General features: G+C 37.3%; 2 protein-coding genes across 2 annotated transcripts; both read left to right on the top strand.

Annotated features, from left to right (window-relative positions):
* Positions 1-3,498: 3,498 nt before the first annotated feature.
* Positions 3,499-5,058, top strand: LOC149945912 (ATP-dependent DNA helicase PIF1-like). The gene is made up of 3 exons (XM_090170648.1): positions 3,499-4,036; positions 4,084-4,680; positions 4,799-5,058. The coding sequence occupies exons 1-3, from the start codon at positions 3,499-3,501 to the stop codon at positions 5,056-5,058; spliced, it is 1,395 nt and encodes a 464-aa protein (XP_090026774.1).
* Positions 5,059-13,295: 8,237 nt separating this feature from the next.
* Positions 13,296-14,027, top strand: LOC149945911 (uncharacterized). The gene has a single exon (XM_090170647.1). It carries the CDS (start codon positions 13,296-13,298, stop codon positions 14,025-14,027), a length of 732 nt encoding a protein of 243 aa, XP_090026773.1.
* Positions 14,028-26,301: the final 12,274 nt, after the last annotated feature.

Raw genomic sequence — 26,301 nt, 5'->3', positions numbered from 1 at the left:
GGAGTTAGTTTATAAATTAAATTTTGGCTTCAAAATAAATTAAGTTGATAGATGCAAAGAAGTATTTTTATTTCCATTGAAATTTTTATCAAGCCCTTAACAAAGGCATAATGAAATTCCTGATTGATGGTTTAACGGCAATGTGGCTTGCTATACGGTCGCTTTCGATTCCCACCGTGTTTATAATTTTGGTTTAAACTTCCAATTGAAGCATGTTGGCGCTGCAAAACATGAAATAAGAAATTAGATATATTTGATTATTGAAAAAGTAAATAAATGTTTTCTTACCAATATTTCATGAGATTTTATAACTTCTTTTATTGCTGCTTCAAAGGGTCCTGGCGGGAAAAGCATTGCGTGCCGTGGCATATTCGACCACTCGATTTGACTAACAGAAGTTTTTATCGTTTGGTCATAATCGCGTATGATGTTGGCTCTTCGGTAGTTTTTCATCTTTTTTAATGAATCATTCAGTTGAGTTTTAGCTAAATTCAATGACGTTTTCACATTGCACTAAAATATGAAAAACTGTTAGTTAGTTGTTTAGGTTTAAAATAAATTTTGGCGAGTACTTCTGTTGTGGAGTTATGGGCTTCAATGATTATGCCCATACATTTCATCAATCCCTCTTCTATATTAAATAGCAATTTTTCATTTCGAAGTGTGGTTAGGCTTAATTTCCCACTCTTCTTTATACATTGATTAATAACTGGTACAAAGTTAGTGGTTTCAAGGAGAGCCTAATTGTTTAAATTAGTTAATAATTTGGAAGTTCATATTTTTATAAATTAATGGAGGATTACCAAACTTTCTTTTGCTTCATTTAAAAAATTAAGTTGTGAAGGAGTTGTTTCATCATTCATCTCTTAATCGTCGTTTTTGTTATTCCCCTCACCTTCATCACTTTCGTCACCTCCTATTTGGGTTTTGGTTGTTGATTGATTATATATTGATTGTCCATCATTGTTGCTGCAGTGTGTGGTGGTGCTCTTGGTTTGACTATCTAGTAATTATTATTTAAATTTTATGAGGCTTTTAAAAAGTTAAGTTTTATTTTGTTACCTGCTTGATTTGTAAAGTTATTTTTGGGGTTTTCTAGTAATTTATATTTGGTGATTTGGTTTGAACTTCCAGGAGTGAAGATTTGATGCTTTTAATAGCTGTCTGGCAATTTGGTGAGACTCCTATTTCGTATTCTGATCAAAGTGTACAGGATGATATTGGTGATGGTGATATTACAGAAAGTGAATATAACATTATAGTGCCTTCCATGTTTGAAGATAAACTTTTATGTGATTTGTGTGTGCGGTATATTATCTTGGGAAAAGTTCCACCTCAGTGTTTCCTAAATGGCTTACAAGTAGAGCTTGTGCCTGATGAAATTAGCCAGTTAAATTTTATTGAAAAAATGCTAATTCAGAAAGTTAAAGTATTCCAAAGTATTATTCGTTTGCAAACGCTTTTGGAACAAAAAGCTGTTAATCATTTTGGGTTAACAAGGGGATTTAAAAGTTGTGCGGTCAATTTGCCTCTTCCTTTGTCACAAAATGTAGAAATAATTCCCAAAAATTTACCTGCTGACCAGGAATTATTGATTCTAGTTAACGGGCTTCCCACTAAAAGTACAACCGTTTGGCAGTCATTAGTGGATTTAAATTTGGTGAAAAGTGCTGTCTTGAAATTAAAAGAGATTAATCCACTTTACAGAGATGTAAATATCAGTAAGTTGCATGACGAAGTTTTTTACGCGTGTCCTGATATGGAGACGTTTAAAATTGCTTCTAATAATAAGTCATTGCTTAGAAGATTGTCTGAATCGGAGCACAAAGAGTTATTTGAACACTATTCCATTTATCCTGTAAATGGAAAAAATCCAAGGGGAATTTGGATGTTTTCCAAGTGAAGAAAATTGAAGAAAGTGGATTAAGTATTTGGGAAAAAAACCTTGATTTATTGTGTTTTCCTGATTTGTATCCCACTGGTGATTTTGGCAAATACTCGGAAAGACCTTTTACTCAGTTGTCCGAAGCAAATTTTCGTCTTCAGAGGATATTAAACAAAGATAGGAGGTTTTCTAAAAATGAATAATACCTTTTTCACCTTCTTTATGATAGTGAAATCAAAGGGTTGTCAAATAGCATAAATGTTATGTTACGTATGACTGCGAGTAAGTCTCTTTCTGTTAATCTTTTAGTGAATCAAATGGAAGGTAAAGACAAAGAACTAGAAGCTAGTTTGTTTGCTTACATGCAAAGTATGCGTGGGACCCAAGAATTTTGGTATAAACGTTTGGGCGAAGTTAAAAGTATGTGTTTTCAGTATGGGCCTCCTACGTGGTTTGCTACGTTGAACCCAGCAGAGTACGACTGGTTGGAACTTCATGATCATTTGCGATCTTTCTACCCTTTGAAAGAAAATTTAAAAAAAATTCCAGTTGGTGAATTATGCAATAACGATCCTGTTGCTGTTACACGACATTACCATAACCGATTTCAAGCCGTTTGGAAGAAACTTATAATGGATAAAGAAAACTCTGTTTTAGGGCAAGTGGTGCACTATTTCTGGAGGGTAGAATATTAGAGTCGTGGTGCACCTCATATCCATTTTATTTTATTTTATGGATTAAAGACGCACTAAAAATTGGGATGGCAAAAGATAAGGAAGTATTGGATTTTATTCAAAAGTATGTCACATGTGCTTTACCAGATAAAAATAAAAATCCAACATTATATGATTTAGTATCAAAATACCAGTGGCACAAATGCAATGCAACTTGTTTGAGGAAGAAAAAAAGCAGATAAATTCATGACATGTTGTCGTTTCAAGTTTCCCAGAGTTGTTACTGATACGGCTATTCTGAACGCAGTTGATACTACTATTAAGCAACAAGCTGCAGGAAAATCCAGGAGCAACCTTTATTTGCTACTTAGATCCAAAGCTGAAATGCACATCAATGATTACAACCCTTTGTTGCTTTTGGCTTTTAAAGGAAATATGGACATTCAGTTTGTATCTGACTCGACAATGGCTATTGCACGCTATATTACCTCTTATATTACGAAAAAAGAAAAATCAGATAAGGAGAGTTTTTGGAATGATTTAGGAAATAAAGATTTACGCAGCCGTTTGTGGTCAGTAGGCTTAAAAGCTATTTCACATCGTGAAATTGGTAGCTATGAGGCAGCTGATCGCTTAACGCAGCAGCATCTGTATGGGAAATCGGATTCCATTGTTTTTGTTAATACTTCCCCTAAAGCAAATAGAAAGCGATTACTTAAGCAGTACAAAGATTTGAAATCTCTGAAAGAGACTGATCCTGATAGCACAGATATATTCATGAAACAGTTAGTCGATGATATATAACCAAATCGCCCTGATAGTCAAGAAGACACTTGTTTGTAGGATTGGGCGAGATTCTACTATCGGGTTTCAACAAAGCCTATTACAAAAGGACCTTCAGAATTACTTGAACTAAAAAATGGAGCTGGTTTTGTAAAGATGAGAGTTAAACCGTTCCTGGTTCAGCACCCAAATCATGATCCAAATAAATCTGATTCGGAATCTGAAAATTTTTATCACGGGTTGTTGATGTTATTTTTACCTTGGAGAGAAGAAAGTTCTATACTAGGGAATCATAAAACTTTTAAAGAATCTTTTGAGAGTAATTTACCAAAGTTAAAGGATATGATTAAGTATCACGAAAAGTTAAATGCTTTACTAGAGGCAGAAAAGGAACTGCAAGAAGCTTTAACCAAAGATACATTCGCTGATAATCAGAATAATTTCGTGGTAGCTAGCACTGATAATCCAATTGAGGGAAGAGAGTTGGGAGAAGTCGAAATTGCAATGCATGAAGTGAACACAGCTCTTAAGGAAAACTTAGTTTTAACTCCTGACAGCTTAGCTTGTGCGCTTGTATACTTGGAAAGAGATCAGAGGAGCATCTTTGATAAAATCGCTAGTCATTTTTGCAGTTCAAACTCTTCTGATGAAGCACTGCATATGTTTATTAGTGGATATGGAGGAACTTGGAAAAGTTTCCTAATTAAAACCCTTAGAATATTTAATGCTCGCACTTTCAAGATAAACTTTGCGTGGCTTTGGAAGCTCCTACTGGATTGGCTGCCCATAACTTAGGAGGAGTTACTCTGCATCGCTTGTTAATGCTACCTGTTCAACGTGGCAAAACTGCGAAATATTACAAATTAGGCCCAGACACTTTGAAGATAATGCAGAACACACTGGGCCATTTGAAGCTACTAATAATTGATGAGTTTTCTTTGGTATCTTCGGCTTTGCTAGGTTATATCCAATTAAGATTAAGTGAGATGACTGGTAAAGAAGAACCGTTTGGTGGAGTTTTAGTTTTGGCATTGGGATATTTATTGCAATTACAACCAGTTAAAGGGGATCCTGTATTTTATATGCTCACTCATATAGAAGCTCGTAAACGTATTGGTTCAGTTGGTGGATTTAATTTATTTCGTCAGTGTTTCACATTTGATGAGTTAACTATTAATGAAAGACATAAGAAAGACTTTTCCTATGGAGAAATGTTGAGTAGACTTAGGGTAGGAAAGGTCACTGCTGAAGATGTTGATCTTTTGAAGACACGCCTAATTCCCAGTGCAGATAATGTTGAGGAGGTTGCCAACTATTACGATAACTTGTGCAAAGAAGGTAAAAAACCTGTTTGTTATCAACCAATAAACAGTGCAATGACATTAACAGTGTTATGCTTCAAAAATGTGGTAATCCTATTTTGGAAATATTAAGTGAGGATAAGGCCCATGGGCAGCAGGAAATGCAAAAACAGTTAAAGAGCAGCTTGGAAAACTCGAAAGCAATATATCAGTAACAGCAGGATTAGAATCTAAACTATTGCTTTGCTTAAATGCTCGTATTATGCTGAGAAGAAATCTTGATATGGATAAAGGACTTGTTAATGGAGTCATGGGTACTGTGAAAGGGTTTGAAAAGAACGCAAATGGAATTGTTTCACAGTTATTGGTTTTATTTGATAATCATAACACTAAAGAAAAATTGAAAGAGTTATAATCAAGTTTGAAATTGTGACCAACAATTATGTTTCAAGAAGTCAATTTCCAGTGGTTTTGGCTTATGGGGTTACTATACATAAGTGTCAAGGTATGAGTGTGGAATGTGCTTTGATAAATATAGGACCAAGCGTCTTTCAAAGTGGGATGGCATACGTTGCTCTTTCGAGAGTGACATCTTTGGATGGCCTTCATTTGCTTGATTTTGATGCGTTGAAAATATATGCAGATCGCAAAGCTATATTGGAGTATAATCGACTAAGAAAAGAATTTAGGCCTTATTTGCCTCAAATTGCCTTTTTTCCAAAAAAAAAACAACCAAAACCACTTCTGCAGTGTCATTAATGCGATCGGAGCAAACAGGGGAGGAAATCGATATGGGTGTAAAAGCTAGTTCCAGAAATGAAGCTGGTCCCTCCAAGGCTAGAGTACCAAAAAAATCTGTAAGTGGTAATATTCCTAAAGATAATTCACCTTTGGTAATAAAAGGGTTTTTAATAATGATAACTCATGCTATGCTATTTCCATTTTGCAAGCTCTTTTCCAAATTCCAGAATTTGTCAGAAGCATTCGAGAAAAAGTTTCTTCTCCAGGACCAGCAACTGTTGCATTGCAACAACTGCTGCTTCAGAGGGAAGATCCTAATATTTCACTTTTGAAAACCTCTACTGTCAGAGGTACGCTTGACGTACGGTTTCATGGATATGATCAACAGGATCCAGTGGAATTTTTGATGATTTTCTTTCAAAAATTTGAAGGTGAAATGTTCCTATTAATAATTTATTGTCATTTCGTATTCAGTATCAAACAAGGTGTCCAAATTGTCCTAATGAGAGAGTTTATAATCAGCAACCTCAAGATGGCAATGTTTTCTTTGTTAATGTACTGGCTGAAAAAAAATTAAGTTTCAATGAATTATTGGAATACTGGGAGCCATTTGAAAACCCTTGCGTTCAGTGCCAAAATGAAATGAAGGAACGTCGAACGATTTTGTATTCTTCGAGTAAATATCTAATTTTGAATTTGGCCAGGTTTACTTACCGGGGGGCTGAAAGAATTAAAATTCACACTCCAATTAAAGAGTTTAGTACTGATAGAGTAAAAATTAATGATTTCTTGTTCAAAACAAAAGCTGCAATAGTTCATATTGGAAAAGACTGTCCTGCGGGGCATTACATAGCTGCTCTAAAGAATCCTGGATCTGGAACAGGGTGGACACTTTGCAATGACAGTGAAATAAGTCAAAGAAAAAGGTTTTTTAACAATTTGACTGATGTCTATTGTTTATTTTTAGAGAAAGTATAATTTCATAAATGTCTGCATGTATTGCAAATTACACTCTGTCGAGGAACTTCCCTAAGGCCTAAAAAGTTGGATTTCCTTGACATTCAGAAGTTGCTGATGGTAAAGCAGAATTCACGTGAAATTCATTGGTGGTATTAGTTAATTTCCAAAAATAGTGTGCACAATTGTGCAAGTAATAAATAGCCCCCATTAGTTTGTAGTCTTATAGATAGAGCTATTTTTTAAGTTATGAACTGGAATATGAGCGATGCATGAGACAAACCTCGCAATCATTTATTTTTTTAGAAAATGAAATTTGTCATATTGAAAGAATTTATCAAAAATTGGTTAATTAATGACCTAAATTAAGTACTAGAGTATTAGGCTTATGTTTCACGTATATTTGTTTAATTAATAGGAGCCCCCTAACCCTATATTGTAGTTTCTTATAATGCAGTTAGGTTTTTAATAATGTATTAGTTTTATAAATTTAAAAATTTTCTGAAATTATGTTGAAAGTTTACAACTAGTCGGTGGGACTGCCAGATGCTGATCAAACGTTTGGCTTGCTTTGACTAGACAAAGATTTTTCACTTCATAAATACTGCCAAATATTAGTCTACTCTATGCTACTGTAAAAATCAAGAAAGATAAAAGTTTCGTACTACGACATTACTGGATTTACAATGAAAAGCAGCTGTCATATAACTAGTGCCTTATATTTGTTTAACCCATGCCACTGTGGGGACCGGAGAATATAAGAGCCCTTGTAAAAACATTCTTTTGGTCGGAGTAGTGGAGTACTTCTTTGATATCAAGTGGCTGGAGACCAGTTTATTTCAAGTCAGTCAGTTCTCGATAATTCACTTTTCAAATAGTGTCAAATATTCGTCTACTATATACTAATGTCTAAATCAAGACAGAAAAATGTTTCTTACTGTGATATTAATGGGTTTACATTGAAAAGCAGCTGTCATTGGACTAGTGCCATATATTTGTCTTAACACATGCGACTGTGGGGACCGGAGAATATAAGAACTGTGATATTAATGGGTTTACATTGAAAAGCAGCTGTCATTGAACTAGTGCCATATATTTGTCTCCTTTTTCCTCAGCGTAGCTGAGCTTTTTCCAATAATATAAAATATAACAGTATGAATTAAAGCTTTAGGCGAACCGTTCAGTGAGAGTAATGAATAATAAACTTAAAAAGTTAAATTAAATTAAATTAAATGAATAGACTTTGATCAAAAATATTTTCTTCCTACCTCTGTAAAAGACACATTAAAAAAATCGATTTAAATCATTAAACAAATCATACAGTTTTTAAATAAAATACTTACTCTTATGATATATTATCAGCAATACTAGAGATTACTATGTTATAATCTTTAACGTTTGTGTAGAACGCATTATGGACTTTATGGTGACCGATTCCAAACTATCGAGTAATGGCGTCTTACAAAGAAACTACAAACTGGGCTACCAGATATTTTATTTATATACGGACTTTAGCTCGGCCAACTTAGATCGCAGTAATTGGCTGTGATTGTAGAAATAATTTCTCAAATGAAAATAATGGAAATAAAAATTAAGAAAATAATAATATAAAAAATATAAAAATTAAGAACAGATAAAATTAATTAAATAATTAACAAGTTTTGATTTAACACGTAATTTCGTTAATTCACGTTAAATAAACTCGTAAATTTAAATAATAATATTCTTAATAAAATTAATATTTTGTGGTTCATTAATCATTATCAGCTCAAATACAAATACAGGTGAAACAAATTAAATTTAATTGCTGATAAACGCACCTCTAGATAGCATTGATGGACGAAACATTTCGGACGAATAGTGGAGATCCATGCGACGTCGATTGGGCTGAATATCGGATGTCGCGAAATTGGTTCTACGAGGACTAAAATGGGACGTCCGTTATTCGTCCCGTAGGACGAATTTTGGACGGGACCAAGCTGGGCTCTATGGACCATGCTGGGACGTCCCAGGGACGATTTGTGTTTGCTGGGCAGGGTGTCTCAATTTGCTCGATCAGGCCATTTGTCTCAAAATGTATTTATGCTAGGGTTTTGAAATTTTCAGGGATTATTTGTTAAGTATGGAAGGCTTTGGTTACTAAATTTTAGAATCATCGAACGATTTTGTGCCGTTTTGGAAAATGTTTCAATAGAAAAGTTGTAGGTCATAGTCGAAAGTGTAAAGATAATTTTGGTTCGGTTGAAAAATACCTATTTTTCACTGGGTTTGGAGGTCGGGGGAAAACAAGTTGTACTAGCAGGCAATAGCCTTTAACGTTAACAATCGTACATAATCACAACACACATGTCCATTTATTTTAGGGAACTTATGCTTTCAGCTATGTAGTTAATAATCAGATCTGCAAAAAGTTATTGTTAAAGAAAATTATAACGTGCAACACCTAATGAGACTAAGTAGACAAAGACCGCGTCTTCCATTTCGACGTGGTTACGAGTAAGATCATCAAACAAAGATTTGTAGACCAAAGATTACGCTTATTTTTCTTTTGTTGTTTTTTAACGTGAAATATCAAAGTTAAAACATTATCTCAGCTTGGCCGATTGTTGTCCAGTATGCCTCTTTACTCTCGAGATCAGCGCGCTCATATGCTAGAATTATTTTACGGAGAAGGTCGTCGTTATGCTACTCTAGTAAGTCAGTTATTTAGACGAAGATTTCCCATTTGCAGACCAAGTCATACTACGGTTCTTAGAGTGGTCCGCGACTTCGACAACTGGGGTAATATCAATCCGAGGTTTCGTGGTCGTGGTCTCCAGGACATCGACATGGGAAACACCATACTTGCCTACTTCGTCGCCTATCCTCGAGCGAGCGTCAGGACTGCCAGCTTTGACTTAGGGTTGGATCGAAACTTCGTTTGGAGAACACTCAAAAGACACCATTTTCATCCTTATCGAGCGACACCACCTAGGACAGCGCCGACTCGACTTCTGCAATTGGTTTTGCCTCATGGCTGACGCACATCAGGATTTTCACGATCAACTACTGATGTCCGACGAATGTTCATTCGGAAGAGATGGGCCTTTCAACCGTCAAAACCAACATATGTGGGACTACGAGAATGCACACGGGTGATTTCCTCACCACCACCAAGTGCAGTTTCGCTTAAATGTGTGGGCTGGTCTGTTAGGTGACAGAATTATTGGCCCGTTCTTCCTGCCAAATCGTCTGAACGGTCAAAACTACTTGGAGTTCCTTCAAAATGAAATATCCAACGTGTTGGACGACATTCCTCAGGCCGAGTACAGACGCATCTGGTTCCAGCAAGATGGGGCGCCACCTCACCAATATCGTGACGTGGTTGCATATCTAAACGACGAGTTTCCTGGAAGATGGATCGGAAAAACTTGGCCTGCAAGATCCCCTGATTTAACACCACTCGACTTTTTTCTTTGGGGATTCGTAAAGGACTGCGTATACCAAACACCTGTGACGAGCGTTGAAGATTTACGACAAAGAATCATCGAAGCATGTCGCCGGGTGACTCCAGAAATGGTTCGGGGAGCATTTCGCAATGTGCACCATCGTGCATATTTGTGCATTGCATCAAAAGGTGGCATCTTTGAAAACATTGTAGAAGTCATTAAAAAACATTTGTCACTTGGGCTAATTATTATTTGTTTATTTTTCGAAATCTTATAACTGAAATGCATGTTACCTACAATTCGTTAAAGGCTTTTGCCTGCTTTTACCCCGACCTCCAAACTCAGTGAAAAAAAGGTCTTTTCCACCGAACCAAAATTATTTTTACACTTTCGACTATGCCCTACAACTTTTTAATTGAAATATTTTGCGTGATACCTACCGGTGAAAAAATAAATTTTCCAAAATGGCACAAAATTTCAGAACCCTATCATAAATAAATGTTGAGAGAAATGGCCTGATCGAGAAAATTGAGACACCCTGTATATATATAATGCCTTAAAGATACTTTTTCGTCGAATTGTAGTTTTCGAATTATCCAATTACGCATTGAACCCGCTACAGTTTATTGTTAACTGACATTGCTCAGTGTCGTACCTTTGTAATGTCATGAGGGCAAAAAAACCGCCCGGGAAACCGGGTAAGTTCTATTTAGTATATACCATATTTTATTGAACCAATATGCCTATTAAATTCCTACGAAAGTGACATGGGGAGGGGGGTGGTCAGCCTTAACTCATTGATGCAAATTCTATTATTGTTTCATGACTAAACATTTGAAGCGCCAATTTAAAGGAATTTTAAGTGGTATTTTAGATTGCTTTATTTATATAATTAGTTTGAGCCCACCCTAGGAAACATGTTGTTGAATCTTGTAGCAGTATAGATTGTACAAGTATATTATAAAGCTAAGCACGATTATACTGCTACAAGTTCTCCTTACAGTTGGACTTGGTAATGGGCCAATTGCGCAGTTCCCATTTCCGCAAATGCAATTTCGCGGTTTTCCATTTGCGCAGTTTTCATTTGCGCGTTTTTCAATTCGGGCGCGCCGCAGGCGCGTAGGCATCGTTTTCATATAGGTGTTCTACTACAGAGGAAGTATATTGTCCTACGACAGAAGCCATTTTAAAACAGGAAAATCGCGCAAACGGGAAACTGCGCAAACGGGAAAAACGCGCAAACGGGAAACTGCGCAAACGAGAAACCCGTGCAAGCGGGAAACTGCGCTATCGGGAAAAAGCGCGCAAATGGTAAATTGCGCAAATGGGGAGCTGCGCAAATAGCAATTCCGCAAATGGGAAACGCGCAATTGGGAACGTGCGCAAACGAAAACTGCGGAAGTGGGAACTGCGCAAATGGAAACTGCGCAAGTGGACCCAAACCTCATAATATTTCAAAGCGCAAGTGTAGTCTCATTGTTTTCTTAGTCATTTTAAATAAAAGAGACTAAATTAAGGAGATTAATTAGATATAATTTCAGGGGGGTTTGGCCTCAAAATTTCAAGGGGGACCCTCTGCGAGTTTTAGGTTGAACCTTCCCCTCCTGGTCAGCCCCAGCTCCAATTTGAATACATCCTTGACGGGAAATAAGACATAAATGACATTTTCCTGGTAAATCTCATAACGTGGTAAATATAGTTTATTGCCGAAGCAAAAATTTAAATATCGTCAATTGTTGAAAAAACAAACTATCAAAACTCTTATTAATGTCTAGAGTAACACTAATTACCCTGGGAATTTATGTTTGATCACATGGAATTTTCAATATTACATCAAAACTATCCTCTTTTCGACACAGATAATAAATAAGTATATACACTTTATATACAGGGTAAAGATTATGGAGCTACTAGTATCTAAAGAAAAGGACAATATAAACGGGACAAAAGTCAAACAGTAGGTTTTAGGGGGTTTTTTCAATATAAAAGTAAGTTTATTTTTGAAAAGTACTTATAAATTTAATTTGTAAGTAGATAAATAAAATTAATCTTTGTTTTTTAAAAAAATTCGCATTTTTCATCCTACGAAATTAACTCGTATAATTACTTCTTCGACATTATCTCCTCGATTTTTCGGCTGTGTTTATTGCATTAAACACCAGATTAACAAATTTCTGACTTTCATAAAGTTACACTACTCTCCCAAAGGAATTCAAAAAATATTATTTTAGCTTGCCCAACTTGTCACTTTTTCAAGTCGTATTTTTCAGTGAAAAAGACGTCTATTTTTTTTCGTGCCAACTCTATTTGTTCGTTTTCGGTGACGCTCTACAATTTTCTCATTGACAATTTTCTTATAGCACCATAGTGGTTAAAATTACAATTTTCAAAAAACGTGAAAACATTTTTCGATTTAGATGCAATTTTGGTATAATGTACAGTACAAATTTCAACTTTCTAGAAAACATAGTGTTTGAAAAAATTACTCTTTCGAACATCAAAAACACCCTGTATATCAGTGAATAAAAATCATTGGCAGTTCTACTGCAACTTACAAAACTTGTAGTTGTCATTTTAAAACTCCTACAATTGGTGACTCGATACTTACAACGCATCCTTGGTGATTACTCCAGTCATTCCTCCTTCACCGATATACGCACAACGAAGCCACCATGCCTAGAGTTACATTTGAAGAAGACGATAACTATACTGCACTCTCTGAACACGTCCAACAACTATTAGATCAACTCAGGCAAGCTTTGGCATCAAGAGACCAGCTTGCACAGGATAGCTCTACGAAACAAGAAATTGCCCCCGTTTCGATAAAGTTGCCACAGTTCTGGAGAGAAAGCACCGACCAGCGGTTTTCAACGAGAGAGTCACAATTCAGGATTCATCGAATTACTTCAGATCAGTTAAAATTTGATAATCTACTACAATCCTTGGACCAGACGATCATTCCATACCTCACCGACATTTTGGGAAAGCCACAAGGAGACCCTTACCAAGCAATTAAGTCGAGGATTATTGCTTCATTTTGCGAATAAAACGAGAAGAGGTTACGGACACTTCTCAGCGGATTGCAGATCAGCGACCAAAAACCTTCGCTTTTCTAACAGACGTTGAGGAATAAAGCCGGATCACAAGCGAACGACGCGATTTTAAAGCCATATTTATGGACCAATTACCCGGACAAGTTCGTGACATCCTCGTCTGAGTAACGAGAACGACTTACATAAAATTGACACCAAAACCGAACAATTTGTCGAAACTTTCGACCGAATACCATATCAGCAATGGCCTCAGAACCATCCACTCTTCGAGACGTATCGCCCATTGAGCACCTCGTCCAACCAATCAACGAGTTAAACAGGAAATTCAAGTCATTCAGTCGCGGGGGCACCCAGCATCGTGGAAGAGACTACACTAGTGGAAAACACAACCGTGCATGATCATGAGGACACAGTTTCAACCCAAGAGGGAAGCTCTGTTTCTACCATTTCCGTTTTACTGAAAAGGCAAACAAATGTCAGGATCCGTGCGATTGGAAACGAAACTCTTCACCACTCAAACGATCAGATCTGGGAAACTAAGTGGCCGGTCGGGTTTGGCGATGACGGACGATACGGGCCGAAATTCTCGTCGTCTCTTCATTTTTGATAAAACTTCACAGCGTAAATACCTAATCGTTACCGGGGCCGATGTATCTGTACTTCCACCCAATAACCAAGATAAACGGCGCATTAATTATCACGTACAACTTTACGCAGCGAACGGTACCCCAATCAGGACGTATGGGGTAAAACTAATAGAAATTGACCTTGGTTTACGTAAATCCTTCAGATGGAAATTCACCATCGCAGATGTGGGGAAACCGATTATAGGAGCCGACTTATTGACGACTTTCCATCTCTTACCTGATTCAAAACTTAAGAAACTGGTGGACAATACAACGTCACTCTCAGCTCACTGCGAAGTTCTTGATTATTCGGCTACAGGAATTACTACGTTTTCTGGTCCATCAGACTTTCACAAAATCTTTGCTTTAAATCCCGAGATTACCCGTCTGTTAGAAGTCCTACACCAGCCAAAGCATAACGTTTTTCAACACATAGAGACCACGGGACGACCAGTAACAGAACGGGTTAGCAATTTGGATGCCAAAAAACTTTCGCTTGCGAAAAAGAATTCCGTTTCTTGCTGGAGCAAGGTATCTGCCGACCATCGAAGAGCAGCTTTGCAAGTCCACTTCTCATGAAGCTTAACAAGAATGACGAATGGCGACAGTGTGGGGATGTCCGAGCTCTGAAACGTCAAACGCGCCCTGACTGGTATCCTTTGACTGTAATGAAAAACTTCACCGCAAAATTCGCTGGCTGTAAAATATTCTCGAAATTTGATCTCGTCCAAGCTTTCCATCAAATACCCGTTCACCCAACGTCGTCCACAAAACAGCTGTCATCACACCATTTGGACTGTTCGAGTTTTTACGCATGCCGTTTGGATTGTGCAACGCCGCTCAGTCGTTTCAAAGATTCATGGACGAAGTCTGCAGAGGTTTGGATTTTGTGTTTGTTTAAGTAGACGACATCGCCGTGGCGTCCCCGAACGTAGAAGTGCACAAGGAGCTTTAACGGGTACTTTTTGACCTGTTCAAGGAATACGGGATCATCATAAACACTTCCAATTCATAACTCGGCATAGAAGAACTCGAATTCCTTGGGTTTTTGGTCAACGCAAATGGTATATCTCCATTACCCAGAAAGGTTAATGCTATCGTTGACTATACTAAACCCAAGACAGTCTCCAAACTACGAAGGTTTCTTTGCATGGGAAATTTTTACTGCCGGTTTATCAAGAATTCCGCTAGCCTTCAAACGTCTTTGAACAAGTATTTGAAGGGGGCTAAGAAAATCGACCAAGCAAAGATCAAGTGGACCACGGAGGCTGATAAAGCGTTTGATGACTTCAAAACCTCTCTTCAGCAGGTTGCAATGTTGGCACATCCGAGACCAGAAGCATCTTTAATAATCAAAGTTAACGCCTCATATTTCGCTATTGGGGCTGCTTTGGAGCCGCGGGAACGATCTGTTTACGAGGCCCTCGCATTTTTTCTGAAGTACCGCGCCTACGATCGCGAACTTCTCGCAGCATATTCAGCAATCAAGCACTTCAAATATATGCTCGAGGGTCAACAATGTATCCTGATCATCGACCACAAGTCGTTAACTTTCGCTTTCAACCAGAAACTCGTTATGGCGTGCCCGAGACAAGCCAGACAACTCGATTACATTGGACAATTTACAATGGACATCCGTCATATCAAGGTGATCGAGAATACGGTTGCTGATGCTCTATCCCGCATCGAAATAAATTTCATGGAAATGGGATCTTTCTATTTCTAAAAATTGGCCAAATCACAGGAAATGCATGGAGAACTACGGTCTTTTCTGGAATCAAAGGCGGGTTTGAAACTGATAAATACCCGGCACGGGATCTAGTTCGTTTTGCGATGTGGAAACAGGTTATGAAATTCAGAAAATAAACATTCCCCAACGTTCACAATTTGTCTAACCCTGGTGTCCGTGCAACTCAGAAACTAATTACTAAACGTTTCGTTTGGCCAGGAATGAATCTCGATATATCCAGATGGGCTAGGAAGTGCATTCCTTGCCAAAAAATAAGATTACCAGACACACTGTCAGTCGTCATGGTAATTTTCGACTCCCAGCACGGATATTCACGGACGTCCACATCGATTTCATTTGGCCGTTGCTACCGTCTGAAGGATTTTAATTTTTGCTCACATGCGTCGACCGTTTCACTTGCTGGCCTGAAGCATTTCCAGTCGATGGTTGCACTTCCAAGTTCGTTTGCCAAGCTTTTTATGCTGGTTGGTTTTCACGGTTCGGCTGCCCCGACACCATCTATTCTGACCGGGGTCGTCAGTTCACTAGCTGTATCTTCAAGGATTTCGCTAGGTAATTGGGGGCGAAACACAAGCCAGTCACAGCTTCTCACCTGCATGCAAACGGAATGGTTGAGAGACTCCACAGGCCACTCAAGCCTGTAATTGCAGCGCATGGTGACAACCAATGGACGAAAACATTGATTTCCGTTTTACTGGGTCTCAGAACAGCGATAAAAAAGACATTAATTTATCGGATGCAAAGATGGTTCACGGACAAACGATTAGGCTTCCCGGAGATTTTTTCCGTCCAAGCCCATTGTGTCAACTTACCGAGGATTTTCTGGGAATTCTACGAAATACATGGACTTACTCCACCCGAGTCTGGCATCGAATCATGCCACGCAAAAAGTTTTCGTTGACGATGAGCTCATTACATGTTCATATGTTGGGATCCGTAACGACACCGTGCGCAAACCATTGCAACCGATATAAGACGGCGCATATCGCGTCATCGACAGGTATGAGAAGTTCTTTAAGGTACAAATCAAAAAACGGGAAGATCATGTCACCATTGACCGTTTGAAACCCGCATTCCTCGAGCCTGAGCTTTTGTTGGGTCAACCTAGGGTAACTACAGCATTTGTTGAACCAAGGACAGTTTCGAAGAAGGTTTCGTTTGCCTCCGATGAACCAAGACCTACGGACTATCGGACACACTCCGGACGTATTTCGAAGCCTGTCATCCAGTATCATTGTCATTAGAGAGGGAGTAATGTGGGCACCTTTAAAAACCTCCTAATCTCTTTGATTTTTATCAAAATTTGAAATGTATAATATATATCTTTTTTAAAACTATATATATATGTATATAGATATATCGGTGAAACAAATCATTGGCAGTTCTACTGCAACTTACAAAACTTGTAGTTGTCATTTCATAACTCCTACACATCCTTTCGACATCGGCGGAGGAAGCAGGAATCGATAACACTTTTCTGGCCAAACTAGATAAAATTGGAAACCGCTTGTCATTGACTCTCCAGTAATCTAATATGCCTATCTCGTCCTGTTCACATATTTGCTCTTCCGTTTCGCATTTTAAAATACAATTATCAGTATGATAGATTGGCGCCATCATAACGGAAACCGAACGGATGCCTTTTTTGTAACACTTTCTTGGGTTGTTTTTCTGGATTTCTTGTGGCATTCTTTTTCAAAATTCCCAAAAGGTGTCTGACGCTGCTTTTAATCTTGGAGTGTGAAATTCGATGTCTTCAGAATCATCATTGTCGTCGTCTGCCTAGTCCGTTAAGTTAGGTTCCGAAGCGAAATTCGAGACAGGTTTGCTGTAGATTTCTGTAAAACACACCAATAATTACATAATTTAAAGTTTAAACTGAACATGTTGCGAGCTGAAATCTACCTGGGAAATTAGTTTTTTTCCACGAATCTAATAGAGCAGCGACGACATACTCCTTATTTTGAATTTCTCCGCAGAACCGTGAAGCCCAATTTAGTCGGCAATGATTTTTTTAATCCTTTAGCGTGAGTGTATCAACGGTCTTGATCTCCAAATAGACTGTCATAAGTTGACCAATGACCAAATGGGATGTGGGACCGCTTGTGTGAAGGACCTCAGTGGCCACCTTCAACGGCCTTAAAAGAGGTAATATCTCTTTAATTACTGCATAGTGGATCGTCGAAGGGATCTCTATAGATTGTTTACATTGCTTGGCTTCTCTGGCCCACGAGGGGTCGGAGAGTGCAATAACTGGTGGCTCTTGTAACCCAGCACGGGCGCTGGCGCACTGGGATATGTTAGCTCCGTCCAAATGGTCCTATCTACACCTCCGACTTCGGTCCGGTGTAGGCTGATAACTTGGCTTCGGCCCAGGCTAACGGAGAGGGGCCGGGCAAACTGGCTTTCTCGGTGGATTGCGTTGCCTGCTGTGGGGCTGCGGGCCTCCGTATGAGGGCAGTGTGTCAGAATTTATAGCCCGGTGTACCTAGTAACAAAGACCATACCACCGGAGGCCTATCATCATAGTGCCCTACGCCAGCGTCCCCAAGCCCGGACAGCTGACAAATCCAGCATGGGTAGCTGAACCCCACTACTGATGGTCTCACCTTTGACGCAAGCCACTCAACCCAGCAGAAGGTGCAGCAATGGGTGGACCAATCCCCACTTCGCACACAGCAGTGGGATTTAGAATGGATGCTATAGCAACTCCAGCCGACACCCTACCTATGAAGGTAAGGAGCCAAACCCTTTGGAAAGAGCTCCTAAAGGGGAACGACGAGCACACAGCAGCCCAAGTAACCCGGCACAGCTGGCACCGGAGATCCCGGTGGGCCCCAAAAGGCCGGGAAACAGGACCGCCGTGCCCGCATATGGAGGCTCGCCGCCCCACAGCAGGCTACCCAATCCGCCGAGGCGACCAGTTAGCCTGGACCCTCTCCGTTAGCCTGAACCGAAGTTCAGTATCCAGCCCAAACCTGACCGAAGTCGGAGGTGGAGATAGGACCATTTGATCAGAGCTAACATCTCCCAGTGCGCCACCGCCCTTATTGGTTACAAGAGCCGGACCCCGACTCCCCGGTAAAGCCACCAGTTATTGCACACTCTAACCCATTTAGGGCCTTCCGTATGAGGGCACGGCGCCCATCTCCCGGCCTTTTGGGGTTCCACCGGGATTTCCGGTGCCAGCTGTGCCGGGTTATGCGGTTTGCTGTGAGCCCGCCGTTCCCCTTTAGGCGCTCTTTCCAAAGGGCTTGGCTCTCTACCTTTCTAGGTAGGGTGTCGGCTGGCGTTGCCATAGCTTCCGCTCTTATTCCCATTGCTGCACCTTCTGCTGGGTTGAGCAGCTTGCGTCGAAGGTGCGACCATCAGTAGTAGGGTTCTGCTACCCATGCTGGTTTTGTCACCTGTCCGGGCGTGTGGACGCTGGCGTAGGGCATAGTGATGGCAGACCTCCGGTGGTGTGGTTTCAATCTTACCGGTACACCGGGCTATAAATATGATGCATGCTTGGCTTCTCTAACAGTTAAAAAAAAAAAAAAACTTCAAGATCTTCACTTACCTTCCATATTTTCATGAACATTTATTTAAGAATTAAAAAACTCCTCCAAGATCTTCACTTACCTTCCCTATTTTCATGAACATTTATCAAACAATAAAAAATTACCTTCTAGACCTTGTCTTCACACATCTCCTAATCCGGTCTTCATACCGTAAAAAAAACCTCTTCCAAGATCTTCACTTACCTTCCATATCTACATGAACATTAATCTAACAAAAACAAATTACCTTCTAGTTAGTTTTTTGGTGACCTTGAAGACATGGTTCAAGGTCATCGACATTTTCGCAGTAGGTTTCCCATACATCTTGTATACGACTTGAAAATTTCCAAATCGTACCTAATATAGATTTTGAGATATTCGCCCGGGTTCATTTTTAGTGGACACTCTGTATCTACATGAACATTAATCTAACAAAAATAATTACCTTCTAGATCTTCCCTTCACACTCATACCTGCCAGTCTTCATCACTTGGAGTTTATCCTCATCGTCATCCTTAAAAAATAGCTACCTTCACTTATCTTCTAGATCGTCACTCAACAACTTCTTGATCTTCACTTCACGTCACCTTCATAGGCTTCTTCCAGTTATCCTCTTATCATCATCTGAAAAAAATCGAGACATTCACTTACCCTCTAGTCCTTCACTACACAGTTGCCACATTCCTTGGCTTCGTCTATTTGCCAAGACCTTCAAAGAAAAAAACTATTATCATTAACAAACAAACAAATACCCTTTGCGTCCTTACAAAAAAACCTTCGAGCCCTTCATCAACAAACGAACATAATCTTCGAGATGCCACAAACAACACACACAATCTTCGAGACCTTCATATATTCACACAAAAAAAACAATAGTCTTCACGACCTTCCAAAACAAACAGATATTCCTCAAGACCTTCACATATACTCAATCAAATATTAACACAAAAAACAATAGTATTCACGACCTTCCAAAACAAACTGATATTCTTCAAGATCTTCACATTTACACTACAATATAATATACGGAACCTTCACGAGAAACAAACATAATCTTCGAGACCTTCACAAACTACTACATATAATCACATCAAACAACTATACACTCTTTGAGACCTTCACGAACACATAGGCCATCTTTAAGACACGACATATATTTTTCGAGACCTCACAAATAACAAACATATAATCTTCAAGATATTCACGAATAAACAAACCTATTTTCACATCAAGTAAACAAATACCCATCAAGACCTCCACGAACAAACTTATACACTTCAAGACCTTCACAAATTTAAAATATATCATCTGCAAGACCTTAAATAACAAAGAAACACCTCATCTTCAAGACCTTAAATAAGAAAGAAACACCTTATCTTCAAGACCTTAGATAGCAAACAAACACCTAATCTTCAAGACCCTCATACACCCATAACCTTTGAGACCTTCACCAACTTCTCCTCACTTATCCTCCAGATATTCTCGTCATCCTATTCTTCAAACTCCTCGGACTTCGTTCATTTATCCTATTCCTACGTCGTTATCCTCGTAAAAAAACAAATCAAAAATTGCAAAATTTTTCATTTTTAACTATTTTATATTCTCTCAAAGCCAAAAAAGGGGAAATTATGTATTATCTCTTGCTTCGTTCTTAATAAACTTCACAGGCGACTTCCGGCGGCGTCCCGCTTGTGCTTTGCCTCTCCTGTCCTTTCGTGGGGTTGGGGTTTGGTTCGGCGGGGTGCTCCTTCCGCGTTGTCGTTGCTGATCCGTTCCATTGGCTGTGTTTTCGCTTTATCTTTACTTCAAAAATTTTCATCGACAAATCTTTCCTTCTATTCTACACCCCCGGTATGTATTAAGTTACGGTACGGGGGTATACAAATAAAGATAACGAATGCTTGGCTTCTCTAGCTTCCAAAATCGTTTCTCGGAACGCTTTCAGCATTCCATCGTATAAACAATAGGACAATATATTATAACGACAACTTATCGTGGCCTGAGAGCAAAATACACGTAACTGTATATACTCTTCTTAAAACGAAACGTGGATTTCAATACTAGTTTTCACATTGGAAAAGCGTTATAATTCGCTTAAATAGCTGTACATAGGTTTAAGATTATTTCGTCTTTCACTGGAAGCTGCCTGTTTGCATAGCACGTGCTTTGCGTCTAGCCAACTAAAAACAAATCAACTTTGGTAAACATTATACCTTCGCCAAACGCTCCATGGCCGAATACACTGACGTTGTGAGTTCCATCGAACAATGCCGATGCTTTTAACATCTTTGTTTTCGGGCGATTGGCTTTTGAGGGCTTCCGTACATTTGGGTGACCTGTGTAAAAAACCCGATCTACCATTTCTTTCATGGTTGGGCACTTTTAATCGACGAATTCACTACTTGTTGTATTGAATGCGCCACAAAACGATTTCTAATCCACCAAGGATTGGCACCCAAATAGTTTTCGACTATTTCCTCATAGCAATCATCACAATCGGCGCAAACAGCGAATTCTTCCTCAATATGTTTGTCATAATCTTCGGAAATATCAATCAAATATTTTTCCGCGTCGAAGATTTGATTGAGGGAGCTCCATCCTATATAGGGAAAAATAATGTTATCGAATATTAAGTAGTTTTCACCGATATCGTAATTTTACTGATTCCGATACTGATACCAATTTTTTTTACCTCCAAGAAAATCGGTATCGTGGCCGTTTTTCCTGGTTTTTGCCAATTTTCACCGACACCGATTATACAATATTACCAATTTTAAATGAAAAGTAAGTTGATAATCGGATAAATTTTAGACGTGAACCGATTTGTCGCGAAAACCGCGATATCAGTGACCGTCACCTATTTCATATCGGATGGGCCCTATGCTATAAAATACAAGATGAAATTGAAATTAAATTTAAAAATAAATAACTTGTCTAAAATGTAATTGTAAGGTGTTTATTCCTCAATCTCTTCGTCACTGCTTGGCGCTTCCATTTCTGGCTCTATCGAACTTTTAGAGCTTGAGGCCGATTCTTTGGTCGACATAATCGATGGTTGTTCAACAACCCCTCTCATATTCAATGATTTATCAATATTCGATGCGTTGTCTGCACACACGGTATATACCTAAAATAAATGTTCATCCAAGGAAAACAAAATTACAAAAAACGTAAATAAAATCTCTTTTGATAGTGTAACCTAAAAACACATTTTTAGTTAATCTCACAACAAGAAGTGTACAGCATATTTAATCAGTGTCCGGGCAGGTCATTAATCCCGAAGTTGCTTACTTAACATTTACCCTGAAACCAAAAACTCAAGCAACCACAAATAAAAGAAAAAATATTTAAACCCTAAAAGAATATTACTTAATTTAAATATCAACCTTAATAAGAAACTTGAATATAATTTCACACAGGCAAAATGATTAAATTTATACCAATAATTGCATCTTTTTTGATTATCTAGAGCAGGCTTTGACGATTTTCCTTTATGAGCATTACTCGATCGGCCAGTAAGTGATTTTCCTATTAGTTCATTCATCGGAAACAAATGTGTTAGGAGCGATCTGGCTAGCACAGTTATTCCAGTTGATGTTCTGAGCATCATATACAATACACTTCGATCTACGTTGACAAGATGTCCGATAGAAACCATAGTCTATTAAAATGTCATAATAAAAAATAATAGAAATTAAATTTAAGAAATGGAAAATATCTGACATTTTGACCATCATCTGCACTGAGAGAAATTTTTTCTGTATTTTTGAAAAACATTTAACTTGTTTTATGGGATAATGGTACAATAATGTTAAAATTACCATGACTTATGTTTTATTTACAAAAATCCGTCAAATTACAAATTAAATTCTGTAAATAGTAAAATACATTTGTTTTTGGTAATGGAAGAAAACACAAATTTATGTTCTTTATATTATGCGGTAAGTAAACATTGGATTTAAAGGAAATATTTTAACTACGGTAATATGAATTGGTAGAAATTCAAATGTTTGAAATTTCCAAAAAAAAATTATTTTTGGGAAAAACGTGTATACGTATACGTGTTTATCATAGATGTAAAATTTAACCATGGTTAATATAAACTATAGAGACAGATACGTCATGGTTTAAAATAAACTTTTATTAAAAAATAATATTGGCGAAGCTTTTCGAGCTCACTCGCTCCTTTTCAACCCTTAGATAGAAATGACGAAAAATTCAAATACAACAAACAGATAGCAAAATCAGCGTACAGTTATTTTGGATCAGCGTACAGTTTTTTTTGTTCAGCGTACAGTTTTTTTTGTTGAACGCGCTCTTCCTTTTTATGGCCTAAAAACCTTTTAAAACTGCCCAATTACTCACTTTCACCTTTCCCCCGTTAAGGTTCATACCCCCTCTGTCAGCAATAAAAATGCTTTCTTTGAAGGTCCGTCTGAACCAATTTGCGGTGTTAAATGGGCCGGACTATACATGTAGGTTATTGAAAGGAGACCCGACTGCAGGTATAGATAGGAAATTAAGATCCTTAGTTAATCAAGCAGTAAATCATAAGGAAATAGATAAGAAAAAGCGGTTTTTATATTATAGTCAAGGTTTGGAATGTCCATATGCCCATGGGTTGATACAATTACATAAAGATAATAAACCGTTACGAATAATTGTAAAATAAAAACACGAAAATTTTTAAAGCACAAACGAATTTAAGTGTGGATACAATCATAGAACTCTGTCGCTTATGTTTAGAAAATTCTTTCTTCAGGTTTGAAAATAAGTATTTTAAACAATTGAATGGGTTAGCAAAGGGCAGTCCCTTATCGCCGGTAATAGCCAGTTTATTTTTAGAAAATTAAGAGAAAGATATTTCTACGGATCCGCAGCTTAAACTTAACGAAAAAATATTTTTGTGGTAAAGATTTATGGACGATAAATTAATTGTGAAGGACCAACATTATAAGAATGACACGCTTTTGGGACTAATGAATAATTTGGACGATGACATTAAATTTACCTACGAGACAGAAAAGGATAAGAAGTTACCGTTCTTAGATATTTTAATAATTAGGGAAGGTGACAAACTTAAAAGTAGAATGTACCTAAAACCAACTCATGCTCAATCTTTGATAAATTTTAAATCGTCACATCCCAAGAATGTAAAGGTAGGAATAGTTAAATCGTTAAAACATCGGATTGAAACCCTTTCTGATTGGCCCATAGAAGATAAAGCGCTATATAAAAACAATTATTAAATTGTAATTAACCTAATAAACTGGTAAAAGACATTTTTGCGACTAATATTGTAAAAAACCATAAAAACTACACGGTAACGAGAAATGATCAGGATCGTGGGGATCCGGGATTTAAGGGGTGAAATGGTTGAAAAGTCAATGTATTTAGGGTATTTCTCGCGGCGATTTGTTTTTTCGTATATCAACATATTGTGTTCAGGCCAGCTTGTTTATTTATCTCCGCTTATCTCGAGTGACACTTGAACGTATTTCTTATCGTGTTTTATCGTACGGAATAAGTTGAAATGATGTAAAAAGTGATAACCTGGGAGATAGCACGGATTACCCGGCTGGCGCGGTTAATTTGAATTTAAAACATGGATTTGAGTGTTTTGATGTCATGGAATATTGTTTGTTAAAATGACGTAGAATGGAATCATACACCACCAAGTAGTTCAACGTTATCATCATCTTCACCTAGTACTATAAGACCTTGGATAAATTACAAATCTTATCCACACAAATTTCATTTTATTTTAATTTAATTGTTTTTATAGTATCTTTCTGACTATATTTGTGTATAAGAATTGTATTTTACCGTATTTAAAATATAGGTAAGTTGTTTTTATCGTATTTGTATACCTATATTTACATATTGAAATTGTTACGCATAAGTGGTTACCATTTAATTTTGTAATATTTATAGTACTAAAAGGTAACTACTGTAGAAAATGAAAGATATTTCAATTAAAACACATCTTAATTTCTTTATTGTCTAAAAATATTTACAATATTTAAATTTTTTTTATATTGTTTAACTTCTTTCATTTTTAAAAATGTAATTCCTTGACTTGACCACCTAAGAAACAATCGTAATTTGGCTTCACCAACTTGTAAATTTTTCAAGCTCGAATTTTCACTGATAAATAAATTGTTTTTCGTCGAGTGAACAATTTTTAAGGGTTTTCGATGACGGCCTACAACTTTATAATAGAAATTTTTTATCTCGCACCTAGTGGTCGAAAAATAATTTTTCAAAATTGGTGAAAAACATTACCGAAAACACTCAAATTTCTCAAACTGATGTCCCCCGGTATAGAGAATTGACCTTCCAAATTTGAAATCGGTACTATAAATAGTTTTTGAAAAAAAAAACACTTTTCCGAGCAAAAAAAGACCCTGTATATTGAAGATAGTGATGTAAATAAGAAAATTAAAATTAAAATATATATATAAAAATACGGTAAAATACAATTATTATTCACAAATATAGTCAGAAAGATACTATAAAAACTCGTTATTCAACTTTAATAAGATAAATTAACTTTCCAATGTGTAAATAAAAAGCTCTCGACTAGCTCATTTCAAATGGGTATACGAATACGTGAAATTACATTCCGATATACAAATATATACTATTTACGTTCAATTCGTTTAAATAGTTTTCCAAAATGTAAATATAGGTAGTAAAATACTATAAAAATCTCTGACTCTACGTTCAATACGTTAAAATAGATTTCAATACGCAAAAATAGGGGGAAATATACTACAAAAACACACATACCATTTTTTTTTTTTGGAAATACACAACATCCACCAGTTACTTCGCAATATGACAAACTGGCGGCTCTCTTTGTCCCTAACATATCACAATTTAAACACAAATATATGCGTGGTAATGCTTTTAATACACCTGGTGGAATTCGTATACTCAGAATTCTTTTAGATTGGAAATAAACAGCTTTACGGTACTTCAAACAGATTGAGTATCCGTCACAGTACCATGCTAGCCCTCCGTCAGTTGGAACATGAAAAACTGAACCGTCACAATATATACAGAAGTAGCTACCAGTTCTTAATAATGAAGTGATTCCGTCTTTCTTCAATTCTTCGATAGATATTGCATTCACTAGTGGTAAGTACACGCTTGGTTATAAATTCATATATAATTCTTATAATAGTTTCTAGTGAAGGCTACCAGTAATTAAGAATTAACAGCATCACTTAACTTTTACATTACAACTAAATAATTATATAGAAAAAATAATGTGATTTCTAAGCTAGCTTTAAAAATTATTTGAAAACAATCTTACTTTTGAAAAATGACTCTTTTATATCAAAAATCGTCTGTCATACTCGGAAACAATTAATTGATCACTGATGTCGTTTCTAATATTTCTTCAGCTTTTAAAGAAAAAAAGAGATACTCGAGTGTGGTAAATTACACATTGGAAAGTTAATTAATCGTATTAAAGTTGAATAAGTTTTTATAGTCTCTTTCTGACTATATTTGTGTATAATAATTGTATTTTACCGTACTTAAAACAGATAAG

This window comes from Leiobunum rupestre, chromosome 4 (genome assembly GCF_980474605.1).
Source record: "Leiobunum rupestre chromosome 4, qqLeiRupe1.1.hap1, whole genome shotgun sequence".
NCBI lineage: Eukaryota > Metazoa > Arthropoda > Arachnida > Opiliones > Sclerosomatidae > Leiobunum > Leiobunum rupestre.
The sequence above is the reverse complement of the archived record's forward strand: the minus strand, read 5'-3'. Positions and strand labels throughout refer to the sequence as shown.

Coding starts and splice junctions, on each gene's coding strand:
- LOC149945912 (XM_090170648.1), top strand. CDS start 3,499: ATGAGAGTTAAACCGTTCCTGGTTCAGCACCCAAATCATGATCCAAAT. Junction 4,037..4,083: donor ATATGGAGGAACTTGGAAAA/GTTTCCTAATTA, acceptor CGCACTTTCAAG/ATAAACTTTGCGTGGCTTTG. Junction 4,681..4,798: donor CGATAACTTGTGCAAAGAAG/GTAAAAAACCTG, acceptor GCCCATGGGCAG/CAGGAAATGCAAAAACAGTT.
- LOC149945911 (XM_090170647.1), top strand. CDS start 13,296: ATGTCAGGATCCGTGCGATTGGAAACGAAACTCTTCACCACTCAAACG.